Below are 22,617 nucleotides of genomic sequence, written 5' to 3'. Positions count from 1 at the left end.
ATGAGGTCAAGGAAAAATGTGAAGGATAAGACGTTAGGAAAAAAACTATAGTGATAACTTGCACTACTAGGTTAAGAGAGTGTGAATATTTAATGTAATGATTTATGTTACACTGTTGAATTGATCGAAATACACTAAACTAAACTAAACATCGCAGCTATTTTTGAAAGATTTTGATAAACTTGTGAAATGGGACATCCCACTACTGTACACCATAGTGTGGAGTACGTCTTCCTCCCCTACATTGCAACTGGTGGGTCAGTGATGGTGAGAACAGCTTATCAAAGACGGACCTGCTGCACACCCTCCATACTTGCCATGTGCATTCTTTCCATTCTATTTGATGTAGGCAAAATAAGCATGGCCAAAACCAGCAGAAATCCCATCCTTCAAAAAGAAAAAGAAAATATACAGTGTGGCAGCCTAGCTTATGGTCTAGTCATACTTCAAATGAAAATGAAATGGGAGTCAAATTGATGTCTTTCACCATCCTGCAGTGCACTCAAACATAAATCCTATTGATATGATTGATTGTATTCAAGATAATAATACGTGTAACTTTTTCAAGTGATATGTTTCACCAATTGGACTAGTTACTGTACATCATGACAAGGTAACCACAATATCCAAACCTCTACCAAAGTTGCTTTAAGAACCATGCATACTCTTGAAATGTTGACTTGATTTTGCTTTCAGGAGGTGTTCAGAGAGATGTGGTACCTCAAGGAGGTGCTAGGTTTTACTCAAGGAGGCATTTAGTTTGCTCCTGCATAACTACATACCTTATATCCTCCCATGACCTCCTTCTTAAGGAAAACAAACACTCCCCCATGCACTGCTCTTTGGCCTGTAGTAGGGGGTGGCAGAGAGCAAGCCGGGCTCTGGCAAAGAGTATAAAGCAATAGAGGTGGGAGGCTGAGTACATGAGAGTGGGAGGCTGAGTACATGAGGGTGGGAGGCTGAGTACATGAGAGTGGGAGGCTGAGTACATGAGGGTGGGAGGCTGAGTACATGAGAGTGGGAGGCTGAGTACATGAGGGTGGGAGGCTGAGTACATGAGAGTGGGAGGCTGAGTACATGAGGGTGGGAGGCTGAGTACATGAGGGTGGGAGGCTGAGTACATGAGGGTGGGAGGCTGAGTACATGAGAGTGGGAGGCTGAGTACATGAGGGTGGGAGGCTGAGTACATGAGAGTGGGAGGCTGAGTACATGAGGGTGGGAGGCTGAGTACATGAGGGTGGGAGGCTGAGTACATGAGGGTGGGAGGCTGAGTACATGAGGGTGGGAGGCTGAGTACATGAGAGTGGGAGGCTGAGTACATGAGGGTGGGAGGCTGAGTACATGAGGGTGGGAGGCTGAGTACATGAGGGTGGGAGGCTGAGTACATGAGGGTGGGAGGCTGAGTACATGAGAGTGGGAGGCTGAGTACATGGGGGTGGGAGGCTGAGTACATGAGGGTGGGAGGCTGAGTACATGAGGGTGGGAGGCTGAGTACATGAGGGTGGGAGGCTGAGTACATGAGGGTGGGAGGCTGAGTACATGAGGGTGGGAGGCTGAGTACATGAGGGTGGGAGGCTGAGTACATGAGAGTGGGAGGCTGAGTACATGAGGGTGGGAGGCTGAGTACATGAGGGTGGGAGGCTGAGTACATGAGGGTGGGAGGCTGAGTACATGAGGGTGGGAGGCTGAGTACATGAGGGTGGGAGGCTGAGTACATGAGGGTGGGAGGCTGAGTACATGAGGGTGGGAGGCTGAGTACATGAGGGTGGGAGGCTGAGTACATGAGGGTGGGAGGCTGAGTACATGAGGGTGGGAGGCCCCAAGGGCCTCATGCAAACCATGAACGAATCCTTGCTGTTGTGTTCCAAATACAATCCCTTGACACCAGGGTCTAAATTTCTGAATGGAAAAGAAGGGAGACCACCTCTTCTATTGTATTACCATAGTCTATATACAAATTTCCTAAAATTACATTTAATTGCGGCTGCAGGTCGCATTTACTATGAAAACGTGTATTTCCCCTCAGTTGGTTGGTTGGTTGGTTCGTCACCCCAGGCATGACCATATATGGTCATGCCTCACATCACGTGACATGACGTGACATCATCAATATTAAGCCCATATATGGGAATCCCATGGAGATCCCTGATGTCATTAATATTGGCCAGCAACTCTCCATCTGACCTCAAACCTCAAACCCTTAGATCTCCATATATGGAGCTGACCTGTTCCATATGTTGATCCTGATTTCTTTCCCATCCATCCTTCCTCTTCCCTTTTGACTGATATACCTATCCATTTAAACTCTAGATGGGCCTGCCCCAAAGTTATTAGTGCAGCCACGCCCAGCAGCCGGCGAAAACTAGAGTTCTCAACAGGCCCGAAAATTAAGGCCCGGCCCTACTTGTGCCCTCATCAAACCCTGTTCACTCAAGACACTGCCCCCGCTGCCACCCTTAGATCTCCATATACTGTATGGAGCTGACTTGTTCTGACATTCCATATCATATGTTGATCTGACATCAAACCCTGTACACTCAAGAGTCAAGACATGCTCCATATATGGCCAGTACAGAATTCATTCCATATGTTCATCTGACCCCCCATGCCAAAGCGCTAGTGCTCGCCCAGCAGTCTGCTGTCACCTAGGCAGATGCGTGCATGAAGGGCGAGGTCACTTCTCGCCCTCAGGCGTCTTACTGGTTTATTGGTTTATTACAATAAGTTATGGATTGCAGCATTAGCATAATGTTTGAAAAGGCAGTTGGAGCAGGGTGCAAATAAATAATGTGAACGATGCATTATCATGACTGTTAGTAGTTCTGCAACGGTGCATACAGCTTTGTGGGTACTCATAAATAGTTCTTGGTACAGTAAGTAATAGTGTGCAGACTTTATTATTTATTATGTTGATCTTCTGTTTGTCCTGCATGCAAATCATCACCACAGTGGATGTGAATTCTCTACATTTCTAATTTCAAATTTCTAGTTTATCTACATTTCTACTTCCCATTTTGGATGTGAAAGGAGGGACACCCGCACACTGCCACTTGCTGGGTTCAGAGCATTTTATTAAAGCAACGTTTCGGTCTTGCGACCTTCCTCAGGCTTAATTCAAGAATGGGCTGACATTGTCACTAAATACATTTCAGACAGTCTAAACCCATTTGGGGAAATGAATGCTGATTTAGGCTGACTTAAAGGCTGAAAAGATATACAGATACATATACACTATACACACACACCACGTCACTGCATTGTAGATCTTCTGTTTTAGACAAATTGTGAAAATGTGTGCAAATCTTTGAATGTATTTTTAAAAACGAACATTTTTAACTCAAATCTGCTTCTGGGGGTGGTCCTTGGAACTAAATATTTTGAGATGGGCATTCGCGGCCAAATACATACAGTATAAGGTTGGGGGTCCTTCTATCCTTGACATGACATTTTTTGAGCACCACAACATTAGCAACATAAGATTTTCAGAAAACCTTTGGGAAAGGAAGCTCTGAAGCAATTTTCCTAATTTACATAATTCCACCAGCTCCTGTCATGGCCAATGATACTCGTCCTGCCTTCCACAGCTGGGTACGTCTGTCTACTCTGGTACCTTCCTAATCAAAAACATGCCTTTCTAACGTGGCCCTCCGCAGGTGCATTACGAGTACTGGCGGAGGATCCTGAAGTACTTCTGGATGTCGGTGGTGATGTACACCATGCTGGTGCTGATCCTGGTCTACACCTTCCAGTTTGAGACCTCACTGCCCTTCTGGTCCAACCTGACGGGCATGAATGAAGAGAAGTGAGTGCAGCTTATCTTAACCTCAGCTTCTAGTGGCGTTAGTTGTACGGAGGTTTTAACATTTACAATTTACAATTTAGGCATTTAGCAGATGCTCTTAATCCAGAGCGATTTGCGGTAAGCAAGGTAAACACAAGGTAATGCAAATCAACAAATCAATAGAGACTACTACTGTCTTAGTCCACACCAGTGCTGAATTAATCAATTAATTAGTCAATCAATTCATTCATTAATTCATTAATTCTAGATGCTGTTGGGCAGAAACCTCTTACCTCTATATTTTAACTTTTTGTGTTTGTTGGTAAATGAATGCCCTACATACAGTAATCACACTACAGCGTCACACAAAGGCATCGACAGTAGCAGATCCACTAGCGACGCGTTTCGAGCATGTAGACATGAGGGAGTTGTGTACTGTACTGCATGTACGCACGATCCGTTATTTTATTTTGTATCAGTTTAAATCTGGTGTTGATAGTCTGGGTCAGGGTAAACTCTTCTATTCATCTTCACATGTCTATGTCTAGGAGTCACTACACCAAGCCAATCTCCTGCTCAAGGATTCTTTTGATTTATCAACAATAATTTCATATAAAAGTGAAACCTGGCCACAGCCTTGGAAATAAGTGAGCGTTGCCTTTTCCCGTCTAGACAGTTTGTAACTCCTCATTTTGCAGATATTTGTGTTTTTAGTGTGTTTTAAAGGGATATTCCAAATTGTTATAGTCCAACATTTTGCCCTGTATGTGGCAAACGCCACCCACCTGGAAGGTTTTAGCAGGCTAAAACAAACAAACCTTTCCATTTCCATATCATTGTTTCTCTCTTCTTAATGTCATCTCATGTCTTCTCACTTTGTCATCTGTTCTCATGGTATATAATGTGATTTCTCATGTCGCCTCCTCTCATTTCATCTAATGTCATCTCATTGTATGTCCTCTCCTCCCACTGATCTCATCTCATGTCATCTCATTGTATGTCCTCTCCTCCCACTGATCTCATCTCATGTCATCTCATTGTATGTCCTCTCCTCCCACTGATCTCATCTCATGTCATCTCATTGTATGTCCTCTCCTCCCACTGATCTCATCTCATGTCATCTCATTGTATGTCCTCTACTCCCACTGATCTCATCTCATGTTATTGCATCACTACTGATCTCATCTCATGTCTCCTCAACATAATGTCATCTCAATAGTATGACAAAAAGACTATTGGTCTTTTTTTCCCTCTCTGTTTGGACAACGATTACACGATTGGACAATGACCTCCCCCCTCATCACAATAATTAATTTTGAGATGGCAACCACACTCGCAATTCCTTGGGATTGCATCTCTCTATCATCATCTCTCTTATCATCTCTCTGCAATCAGGCTGAAGGAGCAGGGTCTGGAGAGGTTCTCCGTGTCCAAGCTGTTTATTAGTATTATCTCTCTATCAGACTGAAGGACCTGGGTCTGGAGAGGTTCTCCAGTTCATTATTTATATTATCTCTCCATCAGACTGAAGGACCTGGGTCTGGAGAGGTTCTCCGTGTCCAAGCTGTTCATCCGGATCTTCATCCCCACCTCCTTCCTGCTGGTGTGCATCCTCCACCTGCACTACTTCCACGACCGCTTCCTGCTGCTCACCGACCTCCAGGCGGTGGTTGCCAAGGAGCAGAGCACCATCTACAGGTGAGGGCCTTGTAGTTTAGTTCACTTTAACCTTCTACAGGTGAGGGCCTTCTAGTTTAGTTCACTTTCATTTAGTTTAGATGTTTGGTTTTGTTTGGTCAAGTCTGGTTAAGGTTTCATTTCAAGGAACTGGCCCATAACTCTGAGTGTACAAATTGAACCAAATGTTGCATTTGTACCCTCTCGGAGTTACAAACCTGTACTGAACTCTGAGGATCCCTATACGCCACTTTGAGAACCATTGGTTTAGAGTTAACCATTTACGAATTCTGTGTTATACATCATCGTGTGACACAGTCGATCCACAAGGTGTGAACTTGTAGATCTGCTATTTTGTCTCTTTGTTTTTAATGTTTGAAAAAGTATACAAATCTTCGCCTATAATGGCATAACCCAAAATAGGGGCCGTAACAAGTTAGTTACGTGGCTGTGTGCTGACATGAACAGGTTGTTGGGGGACACGATGACACATGGAAAAGTGTTGACAACGAGATACTGGAGGCATCTTCAATGGAACAAATCAACATTGATTTGAAGTAGAATGATATACAGTACAGTAGGATTTCATTCAGGACCAGCCATTCTGCACAACATGCATGTCATTATGCCATTCAGGACTTCTTTACATGACACATGTAGACCCCTACCTTCATCAGTGAGTCATCCCGCTATACTGTACATCCATCAAAACGCTTGGTATAATATATAATCCTTGTCTGCTTTGTTGTGGTTTGTACTTTGTACCATCACACATCAGTCACCAGAGGTGGGTAATAACACGTTAAATGTACTCATTTACTTAAGTCACGTTTAATTTAACATACTGTACCATTCAAGTACTATATATTTGTGATACCGGTATAGTAAATGTTTGGTTGACTACTTCTGTACTGTAGTTCTAGTCATTAATACTTTTACATGGGTACAGTTTTTGGCTATACCCACCTCTGTCAGACACTGCTAATGTTGACATTCTTGTATTTGATGTCCACCTGTCATTTCTTTAAACCTATTGTCGTGGACACGTCTCCATCCATTCTCTTTTCCTCGTGTGCTTACTTGCTTGCCTCTCTTCTGCTCTGCCACCTTTCTCTCCGCCTCTCATCGCCATCCCTTCCTTTCGACTCTCACAGCCATGCTAAAGTCAATGGCCGTGTGTATCTGATCATGAATAGGTGGGTAACTGCTCGCATTCTCTAGCATCCATCAAACCAATCCCAACCAACCTCTCTGGAATGTCAGCCTCCTCTGTCCTGATGCTATATGGACCTACAGTACACCCCTATAGCTGACCTGTCCTTGTTATCGCCTGTTGACATTTATAATAGGCTCTGTGCAGTTCCTGGCCGGGTTTCCTGTTCTGGTTCAATAGAGGGTATGCGCGTGACATCATCATCAAACCAGGAAGTCATGCAGGAATGCCTACTGAGTGGCAAAAAACGACTTTCTGGCCTTGACAGCCCATTCATCCACACAGAAAAGTCATATCTGATTGCATTAAACAACGTTAAACAATGTTAAACTCACTTTGCATGTTGCTTTGCCACTCGATGTGCCATTCACTTTAAGCATGCGCATACTCTCTATTTCCCATAGCTTTTCTTGATTGCCTCGGCAGCAGATTTGAATCAGAAACACATATGAAGGTGTCATGTGTGTTTCCGGTTCAAATCTGCTGCAAAACAAATCAAACGAAGCTATGAGAAACGGGACCGGAACAGGTATTTCACTCTTTTCTCAGTTTCGTCCAGATGGACATGGTTTTGAGGTTAGGTTTAGGCATAGTTTCTGTGAGGTTAGGGTTAAGGTTAGGTTGAGGCATTGTGTTTGTGAGGTTATGGTTAGCGTTAACGGTTAGGTTTAGGCATAGTTTTTGGTTTAAAGGTTTAGGGTTTAGGCGCCACTTGGACAACACACCAAAAGGAAGAGGGAGTCACTTCTGGAAACCTAGCTCTGGGACTGCAATTATGCACAGAGCGTATTATATTGCACCCTCAGAATCTCCAGTAACTTCCTCATCACCATTGGTGATGCAGGTGGTATTCCTTTTGAATCAAATGCAAGTGTTTAAGTTGTATTAGTATGTCCTTTTTGCCTGTAGCCTCCACCTGGGTTGTCCACTAGGTCGCTGGATCTTTCACCCTCTCATCCCTAAAAACCCCATATGGTCTCTGATAGTTTAACCATATGTGAAGTCACCTTCTTTCTCCAGCATGTGTGAAGCTGTTTCCCGAGACTTCTCAATAATAACCACCTCCCCAAGTCCCCACCCTTACACGCACGCACGCACGCACGCACGCACGCACGCACACACATACACTGCATAAACATCCCCTCCCTCCACAAACTTTCGGAAAATCCTTCTGCATTTTTACTGCTCCCCCACCCTATGTCTCTCTTAGATGTAAGTTAGTTCCAGGTTGTATATTATAGTCTGTCTGTGTCTATCTTGCCGTCTTTTTCTTCACTGTTCATCTTGGCTTCTTGTGTAACGTTATTGCCCTGAGCAGCATCAAGCAAAAAATTCCTACTCAGCCGAGCAAGTAAGTCTCACGTCTCCAGACACCAAATGCTTGCCTTGATATATATATATATAGTATGTGGCCGGTTCATGCAAGCTAACCCTAACCTCTTAACCTCTATGACCTCTGACCTCACTCCCAGTCCCATTGCCTGAGAAGGAGGAATTTAATGGTTTTACCACTTCAGCCTGATTTATACTTTGTTGTACAGCGCTGTCGTCGCGGCGCGCAAACCAGCGTCTCTTCTCACAGCGTGACACCGGTGTACAACAGAGTAAAGTAAAGCATGTATAGGTCTTATGATGACATGTCCAACACGGGAGGCGCCAGGTTGGAAGTGGCTCCTATACATTGCCATTTACTCAATGTAAATCCACAAAGTGGATCATATAATTCACTTCTCTTTGGCTTTATTCCCAGTGGACTAACATGGGCCGAGACGGTTACTCTTCTTCACTGTACAGACGCTACAGCACACTTATTTTTGTGATGTCAGAACTCTGTTCTTAGCGAAGTCTCAAATGGACTTCTCATTACAAGTTCCATTACAGCGCTATTATTAATTAACCCATTTAGACCTGAGGTCGATTTAAAAAATGTTGCTATATTATATCGTTGTCGGGTGGAAACATTGTATGTCCAAGTTCAACACACAATATTATTATTATATTAAAGAACGTGTGTGTGTTGGGTGCTTGTAGATCTGTTATTTTCACTACTTTTCTGTGACACTCAAATAAGCTTGTTTCTACCAGTCACATTATATAACTGTAGTAACAACTAAAACGACACAGACGTTTTCCCGAATTGAAAGGTATAACAACGTCTAGGCTTTCCAGGTGTAAATGGGTTGAATGTACAATTATTATTGTCTAAGTTAGTTGAGGTCGGGACAGGACTTGGACCCAGGCTAATGCACTGGAGTAAGGCCATTGTGGAGTCAACTCTGACCATGTGTTCTTTGGGGGAGAATGCTAAAGGAATGTGCATTGCTTACTGATCACAGTGCCTGATACACAGTACAGTAACTCTGTTAATGGAAACATTCCTAACATTTGCTTTGGAGTCTCATAAGAATGAGTCAGTGATGTGTGTGTGTGTGTGTGTGTGTGTGTGTGTGTGTGTGTGTGTGTGTGTGTGTGTGTGTGTGTGTGTGTGTGTGTGTGTGTGTGTGTGTGTGTGTGTGTGTGTGCTCTTGTACACACACATACATGCATACTGACACACACACACAGCACAGCATTTTCGTGCACGCATGTGTGGGCATAGCAGGGGAGGCCATTGTAAAACATTTCATTCTGTTTCAAAAGTTAATGATTTAAATATTCAAATCATTGTGTCATATAATCAGATGCTTAAAAATAATTAATACAAATATTTTCGGAAATCTCTATGGGGAAAAATTAATCCATTCATTTTGGAACCACACCAATGGTTGCTATGGCTGCTGTGCCTGATGTGTCGCCAACACGTCCGGACGGTGTCAGTAAAAGCATGTTCATACTCCAGTTTTTCGGTGATGAGGTGACCTCATCACCTAAAACTGGAGTATATATGAATAGGCCTTAACACTTCCCCCCTCCCACCCCGCCATGCCCTGTGGTCAGGCTGGCGCACCCGGACGGCAGCCTGGCGGACCTCACCATGCTAAGTGCCTGCTCCGTGGATGCAGCGCTGCCCCCCACGCAGGAGGAGGAGGAGCACCAGGCCCTGGTGGTGGTGTCGATGGACGACACCTTGATGGACAAGGTGAAGCCCCACAAGAAGATCCTGTCGTCGTCCGACCACCGCCAGTCCAGCGCCGAGGACAGCCGCCACTACAGCGCCAAGACAGAGCCCACGGAGCCCAGCACCACCGAGCACAGTTCAGGTAAATGGGGAATGAATGGTGCATTTATATATAGCGCCTTTATCCAAGGCGCTTTACAATGATTGTGCGTTACATTCACCCATGACTGACGTCTGTATAAGGAGCTGGGCTCACTCTTGGGTGAGGAAGGGTCTGATTCGGCGAACGTTATAAAGTGTAAACCTACAGGATATAGTGACCGCTGTAATGTGTGCTTTGAATGAGAGCTGACTGTCCAGGACAACACCAAGGTTCTTGGCTGTCGGAAACGAAGTTACCAAGGCGTTGTCTATGGAAATAGTTATCTCCTTAGCTGGGAAGAAGAGAAGCTCAGTCTTGTCTGTGTTCAGCTTGAGGTGGTGAGAAGACATCCACTGCGAGATGTCAGCCGTGATGTGCTCTTCCACCTGCATAGCAGAGGGGGGGAAGGATAGAAACAGTTGAGTTTCATCAGTGATAAGTGATAAGATAGATTGTGAGAAGAGATGACAGTGCCAAGAGATTTAGGGCTCCATTTTAGTCTGATCTTTCTAAATACACTGTTTTGGGATTTAGCAGAAGGGGTGTTCCCCCACTAAAGTTGGTATTTTGGTTACCTGTCTAAATCGTGGTCTAAAAGTGGTTTGGGTGTTACAATAATTAAACCAATCACCAGTCCACCTTTAAGAGATCCCTTATCCGTTGCCTGTTAGTGTTATATTGCTTCATAGCCTTACGGTTACTTGTGCGTGTAGGCCGTCTCTACGGAACGGTATGAAGCGAAAAGGAAAGTTCAGTCTAGATTAAACCCCATTCGCTGCTATGGGGTGATGAACTGAACGAGCAAATGGAATCGCGCACGCTGCACGTTGCCTGGCACAAATAACTTCTTTGACTATACAAGGAAGTGGCAGGCACTCACTTCTGCTGATTATTTGAAAATTACAAAGAGATGCATGCATAGGAGAATAAGGAGAGATGACGCAGCCTGCACTATGCGGACATCTCCATTGAGGCGCGCTGCGCGCCGCTCTTTACCAAACTAATTTGGCATACGGTTTACGGGTGCTTTTAAAATGCACAATCCCTTTCCTAAATGTGTTTAACCAAAATAGCAATTTAGGGGAAAGCGTGCCAGCACGCCCATGACCACACCTCTAGGCGCAAATACCAGTGTCGGCAAAAAAGATAGCGGATGATGCTGGACGAAATACCATTAAGGGACAGAGAAAGCTCCTATATTCGTAATTTTCGGGCAGCGGCTGAATTGCGGGCCGCGTTGCGGGTAAAGGCGGCGACATAATTGGAGCCCCTAGTGTACAGGGAGAAAAGGAGGAGACCAAGTACAGATCCCTGTGCGACCCCAGTTAGGAGGGTTCGGGGGATGAAAGTAAACCTTTCCAACCTGGTAGGTCCGGTCGGTTAGGTAGCAGCATATAGGAGCAGCATACTACACAGCGTCACACAGTCTATAGGAGCAGCATACTACACAGCGTCACACAGTCTATAGGAGCAGCATACTACACAGCGTCACACAATAATCTGTCTATAGGAGCAGCATACTACACAGCGTCACACAGTCTATAGGAGCAGCATACTACACAGCGTCACACAGTCTATAGGAGCAGCATACTACACAGCGTCACACAGTCTATAGGAGCAGCATACTACACAGCGTCACACAATAATCTGTCTATAGGAGCAGCATACTACACAGCGTCACACAGTCTATAGGAGCAGCATACTACACAGCGTCACACAGTCTATAGGAGCAGCATACTACACAGCGTCACACAGTCTATAGGAGCAGCATACTACACAGCGTCACACAATAATCTGTCTATAGGAGCAGCATACTACACAGCGTCACACAAAAGCATAAAAAATAGCAGATCTGCAAGCTCGAAGCTCGGCGAGCCAACTTGTAGGATCAGGAGATAGCCGAGCGGTTAGGACGCATACTTACTGTACCACATGGGTTTAAATGCCTGACAGCAATCTGAGTTTAATTCCTGGGCCAGAACATTTGCTGCGTGTCACCGCCCTGCTCCCTCTTGTGTTTCCTGTGACTCTACACCAAACAACCCCCCCCCCCCCCCCCAACGTGTAGAATCAGAGATTTCTCTGTCTTGTCCGAGCACATCAGTCCACCAGCACTGCCAGGTTTGAACGCTGTTTGATGGGTTGCTCCTGTGTTTTCACAGCTGCATACAGTGTGCAATAGTACACTTTGAATCACAGATGCACTGGCTGCGCAGAGCTTTCCATCTTCTGTTGGCTCCACCGAGGCGAGGCTGCTCACAGTCATAATGCGGCGGTTCCCAAACGTTTTAGCTCATGACCCAAAAGAGAAATCACACGTTTGCGCAGGATGCAAACTAGTGAACATAGAAGATCTACAAGCTCACAACGCATTTTCGAATTTTGTTTTCTAATTTAGGGAATTTCTTTGATTATTTCTATTTTAGTAATGAAATTATATTAAAACAAAAAGTGTTTTTAACTCATAAAAATGTGTGCATTTTTGTGGAAATCTTTAGAAAATCTTTTACAATAATTAATGATAAAATGGAGGAAAATGTATCCACGGCCCACAATTGGGTCCCAAGTCACTGTTTGGGAAATTGTGTCATAAATGGTAAATGGTGCATTTATATAGCGCCTTTATCCAAGGCGCTTTACAGAGATTGTGCATTACATTCACCCATTCACACACCGATGGCGGCGGAAACCATGCAAGGCACCAACCAGCACATCAGGAGCAATTAGGGGTTCAGTGTCTTGCTCAAGGACACCTCGACACCAACTTGCGGTTACCATCCAGCCGCTCTACCCCTGAGCCACTGCCGCCCCTATCTTGTCAAATTGTACTATTCACTGATAGAGCCCAACCGACATTTTAATTTTCCAAATTGCAAAATCAATTCCAATCAATTTGGTAAATAGGCCTATCTCACAGCCATTCCCCGCCCCTTTCCAGACCTAGTGGTGTTCCATAGCCTTACTCTTACTGGTAAGACAGTTAAAATGACAGCTACATTTTAACATGTAATGTCTATGGAGTGACGTCACGTCAACACCATTAGCTCAGAAAAGGGGGCGGGGAAGGGCTGTGAGATAGGCCTATTGTTGTCTGTTGTGAGCTTGTAGATCTGCTATTTTTTAAACGTTTTGAAGAACATTTTTTAAACTGTAGAAAGTGGGTTAAAATTGGTTTGGGACACATCTGCTGCATTAACTGCCAATAATATCAAATCAAATGATGGCCGATACATCAGCCAGACTGAGTTCTATGGGTTGGTTTCAGATGCATGTGTTCCCATAGGAGTTCACTCTGTGGTTTAGAGGAATGTGCCTAAGAGGAGGATCTGCCATCAACACTTTGAACAACCCAACCCATGACTCATCATGACCCATCGCAAGCTGTGTTGTTAAATCCTACGCAGTGGTGATGTCTTTTTTTCGTGTCTAACTCCACTCGTCTCCCCGCTTTAGTTGTTTTGACATGGAGATTGGGTCAAACGGCGGCTTTCGCCCATTATGTCTCCTAAATGTTGATGGCCGGCCGAGGTGGTGTCATTGCAGTATTTACACAGACGTTTGGTAGTGGTCTTAAATCAAGACATGGTGTGTATACACCGAAAATAAAATAGGTGATAAAACACAGCGGAGTATGATGAGCTGTGAGCTATCTTTCTCTCTACCCAAAGTTCCAAATCCTTATCCAAATAATGATGTCACGCCAACATCTTAGTACATTTGCACACAGGCAAGCTTTGACCTGCCTCCTTAACAGGCCTTTTAATTATGAAAAAATGCTCATGCACCTGAAACATTTGTAGTCATTATATTATTTACAGTATACAATACATTATGGGGTGAAAATGTTTGCAAACCACTTAGTAGGAGCCGATGTACATGTACAGCAGGGGTTCCCAAACTTTTTTGGACCAGGTACCCCTTTTGGGGTAGACATTTTTCCAGGTACCCCCTCATCTGAAGCGGCCGCAGAAACCTTTCAAGTGTCCTGAGTCTTTTTGTTGTTTCTGCAGCATGCGTCCTGCTGTTACTGTTTGGGGTCACGACAGGTTGACTGATGTTGTAGTTTTAGTAATCATGTCAGCTATTGGCCCAAAGCAAACATGGGAGAAACACAATGAACAACACAAAAAATACGTTTATTGAGCAACTTGGCAGAAATGACCACGTAGATAATTTTAATGTTAAAAAACGTTTAAAAAAAATAAAATATATTTTTTCTTTTTTTCTGGGAATTATTTCGGGTACCCCCTGGCTATGCGTCGAATAAAATAAACCTTTTGTTGAGTTCAACTTTAAGTTTGTCACTGTTTGGGAAATTGTGTCATAAATGGTAAATGGTGCATTTATATAGCGCCTTTATCCAAGGCGCTTTACAGAGATTGTGCATTACATTCACCCATTCACACACCGATGGCGGCGGAAACCATGCAAGGCACCAACCAGCACATCAGGAGCAATTAGGGGTTCAGTGTCTTGCTCAAGGACACCTCGACACCAACTTGCGGTTACCATCCAGCCGCTCTACCCCTGAGCCACTGCCGCCACTATCTTGTCAAATTGGCAGAAATGACCACGTAGATAATTTTAATGTTAAAAAACGTTTAAAAAAAATAAAATATATTTTTTCTTTTTTTCTGGGAATTATTTCGGGTACCCCCTGGCTATGCGTCGAATTAAATAAACCTTTTGTTGAGTTCAACTTTAAGTTTTGGACATTCCTCATTTTCTTTTTTTTATATAATTTTGGCTGTTCAAAGCCAGTCAGTGTAAAGAGGTACTCTCAATCAACCACCGCAAGCACAAAAAGTAATTACACACTGCTTTAACCGATTAATACCAGGAAAGCATCTGTGTCATTTGAGATTTTAGCGTTGGCTATTAAAAAATAGCAGACATACATGCTTGCAGTGTGGCACGGCAAGCTAGTACATCTGTACAAACTACAGTACAAACTACAGTTTTATAAGGTATTTGGAGAAACGGCCTCAGGTTTTAATGGGTTTAATAGATGTATGGTACTGTAGAAACAGCTTTGTAATGTCTTCAGATCTGAAGAACAAATGGCACCTGGTGGTGGACCGTCTGACGGTGCTGTTCCTCAAGTTCCTGGAGTACTTCCACAAGCTGCAGCTGTTCATCTGGTGGCTCCTGGAGATCCACATCATCAAGATCGTCTCCTGCTACATCCTCCTGGTCACCGTCAAAGATGTACGTAATGTAACATAATGCACCTGCCAACAGGCAGGGTCGGTTATCTCAATACCAGTGGTCCCAACTCCCAACCCAGTGTTTGGGAACCAGTTCTTCCACCCACTCTTCTGCCAGGTGTCTCTGTTTAATTTCGTGTTCGTGGCACGCTGGGCCTTCGCCCTGCCCTGCTGCTGTTTTATTATTATTATTATTATTATTATTATTATTATTATTATTATTATTCTGGGTGCCTGCCATGCAATGGCAGAAACACAGGTTGAAATCTAAAACGCATACTTAATAATTATTATAATCAATACGCGAAACTTCGACGTCTACGGCCGGCCGCACGGTTTGCCAAAGCCCCGCAATATATACATCAAAACGTGCGGCTCGGCCGGGAATGGTGTGCTTGTGCTTTTCTTTCCGATTCGTGTTACCGTGCCCACGTAATTCGCAATAAACAACGCGAAAAATGCCCCATTCAAAGTCGATGGGGAAACGCGTGGAAAAACAGAAAACGACACGTTACTTTGGAGCCACATTGCTCTGGCATACTGTTACGTAGAAACACGATTTAAACGTCAAACAGCACACGAGGCCATCGACTTTGTGGTGGTTCAGACGGAATTCGAATACGTTGCACGGTTTGCCCGCTATCGCAGTTCAAAGTGTGTGTGGTCTGAGAAATATTCTCGACTCAGAGTGTCGCACGCCCAGAGAGAGAGCGGATCAGAGTGAGAAGCCAATGTGAAGACTATACCGAAATTCTCCGAACAAATCGTCCTCACGGCCAAAATATTCACTTTACACGCATGGGTTTCGGTAATTTTGTAGCCACACTCGTCCTCTTTCACCCAATGTCAAAACCATAGCACAGATACATACAGTACGTGAACTACAGCCCTGAAAGCGACAGGTGTACCATCATAATGTGTCATAAACTCCATGTTAAATGCCTGAATGAGTCAGCAATTTTTTCATCACAAGCACAATTCTTAACTCGCACTTATAACCACGTTTTTTATCGTACCAATACCACGATCGCACACGGCGTACCTCAATGCCTCGGGTCACTCACGGGGAAAACAAAAATCGCATTCGACTTTTACTTTTTGCGATAGAGCAATTTGTTCGGACATACGATCTCTCATAGAGAGTCAGTGTGCTTTACCTTTCAATACTGTTTGCATTGCATAGACTAGCCCAGGTGAAAATGATACTTTGTTAATGATTCAAGGTCACCTGACCAACTCTCACACACGCGCGCACACACGCACATGCACGCACATGCACACATGTGCACGCACACACACACATTGAAAGTCAATAGAGAAATTCGGGGAAACACGTAACTCTGTCATTTCTCAACCGTATCGGACGCGGGGCGGCTCGCCAGAACCGGGCCGCCCCCCTGAGCGAAACCAAATGGACCCCTTAGCATGTTAGCATTAGCATGTTAGCATTAGCATGTTAGCATTAGCATGTTAGCATTAGCATGTTAGCATTAACATATTAGCATGTTAGCATTAGCATGTTAGCATGTTAGCATTAGCATGTTAGCATGTTAGCATTAGCATGTTAGCATTAGCATCTTAACATGTTAGCATTACCATGTTAACATTAACATATTAGCATGTTAGCATTAGCATGTTAGCATGTTAGCATTAGCATGTTAGCATGTTAGCATTAGCATGTTAGCATTAGCATATTAGCATGTTAGCATTAGCATGTTAGCATTAGCATATTAGCATGTTAGCATTAGCATGTTAGCATTATCATGTTAGCATGTTAGCATTAGCATGTTAGCATTAGCATATTAGCATGTTAGCATTAACATGTTAGCATGTTAAAATTAGCATGTTAGCATTAGCATGTTAGCATGTTAGCATGTTAGCATTAGCATGTTAGCATGTTAGCATTAGCATGTTAGCATTAGCATGTTAGCATTAGCATGTTAGCATGTTAGCATTAGCATGTTAGCATGTTAGCATTAGCATGTTAGCATGTTAGCATTAGCATGTTAGCATTAGCATATTAGCATGTTAGCATTAGCATGTTAGCATTAGCATATTAGCATGTTCGCATTAGCATGTTAGCATGTTAGCATTAGCATGTTAGCATGTTAGCATTAGCATGTTAGCATTAGCATGTTAGCATGTTAGCATTAGCATGTTAGCATGTTAAAATTAGCATGTTAGCATTAGCATGTTAGCTTGTTAGCATTAGCATGTTAGCATTAGCATATTAGCATGTTAGCATTAGCATGTTAGCATGTTAGCATTAGCATGTTAGCATTAGCATGTTAGCATGTTCGCATTATCATGTTAGCATTAGCATGTTAGCATGTTAGCATTAGCATGTTAGCATTAGCATGTTAGCATTAGCATATTAGCATGTTAGCATTAGCATATTAGCATGTTAGCATTAGCATTTTAGCATGTTAGCATGTTAGCATTAGCATGTTAGCATGTTAGCATTAGAATGTTGGTGGCAACGTAATGTGCAATAAACTTAGACAAAATACCCCATTGAAAGTCAACCAAATGGACCCTTACAGGGTCTGAGAGGCTAAATGTCATCAAATGGTGGTCCGTGGCTCAAATGCTGCACAGACTTGGCGAGCTGCAGGCACCCAGTCAAATTTCCTGAAATTTGTTTCTAGTCGTAATTATAATTATCAATACGCGAAACTTCGACGTCTACGGCCGGCCGCACGGTTTGCCAAAGCCCCGCAATATATACATCAAAACGTGCGGCTCGGCCGGGAATGGTGTGCTTGTGCTTTTCTTTCCGATTCGTGTTACCGTGCCCACGTAATTCGCAATAAACGACGCGAAAAATGCCCCATTCAAAGTCGATGGGGAGACGCGGGTGAAAACAGAAAACGACACGTTACTTTGGAGCCACATTGCTCTGGCATACTGGTACGTAGAAACACGATTTAAACGTCAAACAGCACACGAGGCCATCGACTTTGTGGTGGTTCAGACGGAATTCGAATACGTTGCACGGTTTGCCCGCTGTCGCAGTTCAAAGTGTGTGTGGTCTGAGCAATATTCTCGACTCAGAGTGTCGCACGCCCAGAGAGAGAGCGGATCAGAGTGAGAAGCCAATGTGAAGACTATACCGGAATTCTCCGAACAAATCGTCCTCACGGCCAAAATATTCACTTTACACGCATGGGTTTCGGCAATTTTGTAGCCACACTCGTCCTCTTTCACCCAATGTCACAACCATAGCCCAGATACATACAGTACGTGAACTACAGCCCTGAAAGCGACAGGTGTACCATCATAATGTGTCATAAACTCCATGTTAAATACCTGAATGAGTCAGCAATTTTTTCATCACAAGCACAGTTCTTAACTCGCTCTTATAACCACGTTTTTTATCGTACCAATACCACGATCGCACACGGCGTACCTCAATGCCTCGGGTCACTCACGGGGAAAACAAAAATCGCATTCGACTTTTACTTTTTGCGATAGAGCAATTTGTTCGGACATACGATCTCTCATAGAGAGTCAGTGTGCTTTACCTTTCAATACTGTTTGCATTGCATAGACTAGCCCAGGTGAAAATGATACTTTGTTAATGATTCAAGGTCACCTGACCAACTCTCACACACGCGCGCACACATGCACATGCACGCACATGCACACATGTGCACGCACACACACATTGAAAGTCAATAGAGAAATTCGGGGAAACACGTAACTCTGTCATTTCTCAACCGTTTCGGATGCGGGGCGGCTCGCCAGAACCGGGCCGCCCCCCTGAGCGAAACCAAATGGACCCCTTAGCATGTTAGCATTAGCATGTTAGCATTAGCATGTTAGCATGTTAGCATTAGCATGTTAGCATGTTAGCATTAGCATGTTAGCATGTTAGCATGTTAGCATTAGCATGTTAGCATGTTTGCATTAGCATGTTAGCATTAGCATATTAGCATGTTAGCATTAGCATGTTAGCATTAGCATGTTAGCATTATCATGTTAGCATGTTAGCATTAGCATGTTAGCATTATCATGTTAGCATGTTAGCATTAGCATGTTTGCATTAGCATGTTAGCATTAGCATGTTAGCATGTTAGCATTAGCATGTTAGCATTAGCATATTAGCATGTTAGCATTAGCATTAGCATGTTAGCATTAGCATGTTAGCATGTTAGCATTAGCATGTTAGCATTATCATGTTAGCATGTTAGCATTAGCATGTTAGCATTAGCATGTTAGCATTAGCATGTTAGCATGTTAGCATTAGCATGTTAGCATTAGCATATTAGCATTAGCATGTTAGCATTAGCATTTTAGCATGTTAGCATGTTAGCATTAGCATGTTAGCATTAGCATGTTAGTATTAGCATGTTAGCATGTTAGCATTAGAATGTTGGTGGCAACGTAATGTGCAATAAACTTAGACAAAATACCCCATTGAAAGTCAACCAAATGGACCCTTACAGGGTCTGAGAGGCTAAATGTCATCAAATGGTGGTCCGTGGCTCAAATGCTGCACAGACTTGGCGAGCTGTAGGCACCCAGTCAAATTTCCTGAAATTTGTTTCTAGTTATTATTATTATTATTACATTTATCAAGTTTTGTGTGCATGAAACATAGTGACTATGGCCAGTGCACCAGGCCAAATTTCCGGTCCCCACCGTGCGGCCCATGGGGGCGTGAAAATTCAGGGGGGGGACTCTACATGTCCTCTGGGCCCGACTCTTCGCGTGGACACCACTTGTTCGCCCATCAGTCCAACGGATGACCCACACTGATTTGTTTCTCTTTGTTTATTATTAATACATTTTTAGGGCCCTATCTTGCAGTTCAAGCATAATTCCACAGGGTGGCAAAAACTATTAGAACAGTGCTCTGTGTACACCTCCCACAGTATGCTATGGGAAACAGTGTTTCTGATATAGTGACCTCCCGTGGACCCTGGATCTGGCTGGGAAAGGCTAGAATAGGGTCTACTAGGCTCTTGTCAGCCCTGTAGGTCCTCACGCTTGAGATGAACCACTGTAGTGTGTACACAGGCCATAGTTTTTACATGAGTTTGGGTGCACGGCCAATAGTTTTACATAGACTATAGTACAGTAATGTCCTGTAGGGCCACAGTATGCTATGGGAAACAGTGTTTCTGATATAGTGACCTCCCGTGGACCCGCACGCACGCACGCACGCACGCACGCACGCACGCACGCACGCACGCACGCACGCACGCACAGTTAGATGGCTATACTAGGCTGGATCTGGCTGGGAAAGGCTAGAATAGGGTCTACTAGGCTCTTGTCAGCCCTGTAGGTCCTCACGCTTCAGATGAACCACTGTAGTGTGTACAAAGGCCATAGTTTTTACATGAGTTTGGGTGCACGGCCAATAGTTTTACATAGACTATAGTACAGTAATGTCCTGTAGGTCCACAGTATGCTATGGGAAACAGTGTTTCTGGTATAGTGACCTCCCGTGGACCCTCACGCACGCACGCACGCACGCACGCACGCACGCACGCACGCACGCACGCACGCACGCACGCACGCACGCACGCACGCACGCACGCATGCATGCACGCACGCACGCACAGTTAGATGGCTATACTAGGCTGGATCTGGCTGGGAAAGGCTAGAATAGGGTCTACTAGGCTGTACTAGGCTCTTGTCAACCCTGTAGGTCCTCACGCTTGAGATGAACCACTGTGTACACAGGCCATAGTTTTTACATGAGTTTGGGTGCACGGCCAATAGTTTTACATAGGCTATAGTACAGTAATGTCTCGTACAGCCTAGTCCAGCCTAGTCCAGCCTAGTACAGCCTAGTACAGCCTAGTGCAGCCTAGTACAGCCTAGTCCATCTTAGTACAGCCTAGTCCACCCTAGTACAGCCTAGTGCAGCCTAGTGCAGTCTAGGCCAGCCTAGTCCAGCCTAGTACAGCCTAGTCCACCCTAGTCCAGCCTAGTGCAGCCTAGTCCAGCCTAGACCAGCCTAGTCCAGCCTAGTCCAGACTTGAGAAGCCTAGTCCAGCCTAGAGCAGCCTAGTCCAGCCTGGGAAAGGCTAGAATAGGGTCTACTAGGCTCTTGTCAGCCCTGTAGGTCCTCACGCTTGAGATGAACCACTGTAGTGTGTACACAGGCCATAGTTTTTACATGAGTTTGGGTGCACGGCCAATAGTTTTACATAGACTATAGTACAGTAATGTCCTGTAGGGCCACAGTATGCTATGGGAAACAGTGTTTCTGATATAGTGACCTCCCGCCTAGTACAGCCTAGTACAGCCTAGTGCAGCCTAGTACAGCCTAGTCCATCTTAGTACAGCCTAGTCCACCCTAGTACAGCCTAGTGCAGCCTAGTGCAGCCTAGGCCAGCCTAGTCCAGCCTAGTACAGCCTAGTCCACCCTAGTACAGCCTAGTCCAGCCTAGTGCAGCCTAGTCCAGCCTAGACCAGCCTAGTTCAGCCTAGTCCAGACTTGAGAAGCCTAGTCCAGCCTAGAGCAGCCTAGTCCAGCCTGGGAAAGGCTAGAATAGGGTCTACTAGGCTCTTGTCAGCCCTGTAGGTCCTCACGCTTGAGATGAACCACTGTAGTGTGTACACAGGCCATAGTACAGCCTAGTCCACCCTAGTACAGCCTAGTCCAGCCTAGTGCAGCCTAGTCCAGCCTAGACCAGCCTAGTCCAGCCTAGTCCAGACTTGAGAAGCCTAGTCCAGCCTAGAGCAGCCTAGTCCAGCCTGGGAAAGGCTAGAATAGGGTCTACTAGGCTCTTGTCAGCCCTGTAGGTCCTCACGCTTGAGATGAACCACTGTAGTGTACAGCCTAGTGCAGCCTAGTGCAGCCTAGGCCAGCCTAGTCCAGCCTAGTACAGCCTAGTCCACCCTAGTACAGCCTAGTCCAGCCTAGTGCAGCCTAGTCCAGCCTAGACCAGCCTAGTCCAGCCTAGTCCAGATTTGAGAAGCCTAGTCCAGCCTAGAGCAGCCTAGTCCAGCCTGGGAAAGGCTAGAATAGGGTCTACTAGGCTCTTGTCAGCCCTGTAGGTCCTCACGCTTGAGATGAACCACTGTAGTGTGTACACAGGCCATAGTTTTTACATGAGTTTGGGTGCACGGCCAATAGTTTTACATAGACTATAGTACAGTAATGTCCTGTAGGGCCACAGTATGCTATGGGAAACAGTGTTTCTGATATAGTGACCTCCCGTGGACCCGCACGCACGCACGCACGCACGCACGCACGCACGCACGCACGCACGCACGCACGCACGCACGCACGCAGAGCAGCCTAGTCCAGCCTAGTTCAGCCTAGTCCAGCATATTTTGTTGGTCTATTGGTAAACTATTGGTCGTGCACACACATGTAAAAACTATTGCCTGTGTACACAGTGGTTATTCCCAAGTGCGAAAAGGTTCAGGACTCACAAGAGCCTATAGTACAGCTTAATAGAGTCTATTAGAGTCCAGTACAGCCTAGTACACCCTATTCTAGCCTATTCCAGCCTGATCCAGCCTAGTATAGCTTAGTATAGCCATCTAAATACCCCCCCTCCTAGTCTATTCTCCCAC

The 22,617-nt window shown here is 44.8% G+C and overlaps 1 protein-coding gene across 1 annotated transcript in view; it reads left to right on the top strand.

Moving 5' to 3' along the window:
* The window catches only part of piezo2b (piezo-type mechanosensitive ion channel component 2b), a 182,696-nt gene that overhangs the window by 75,499 nt on the left and 84,580 nt on the right, over positions 1–22,617 (top strand). The window contains exons 16-19 of the mRNA XM_079529246.1: positions 3,654–3,802; positions 5,306–5,479; positions 9,609–9,871; positions 14,919–15,079. Coding sequence (XP_079385372.1) covers positions 3,654–3,802; positions 5,306–5,479; positions 9,609–9,871; positions 14,919–15,079 — 747 coding nt within the window. The remainder of the gene's footprint in view (positions 1–3,653; positions 3,803–5,305; positions 5,480–9,608; positions 9,872–14,918; positions 15,080–22,617) is intronic.

This window comes from Electrona antarctica (genome assembly GCF_951216825.1).
Source record: "Electrona antarctica genome assembly, chromosome: 19".
Classification (NCBI taxonomy): Eukaryota; Metazoa; Chordata; class Actinopteri; order Myctophiformes; family Myctophidae; genus Electrona; species Electrona antarctica.
This window is presented reverse-complemented; position numbering and strand designations above follow the sequence as displayed.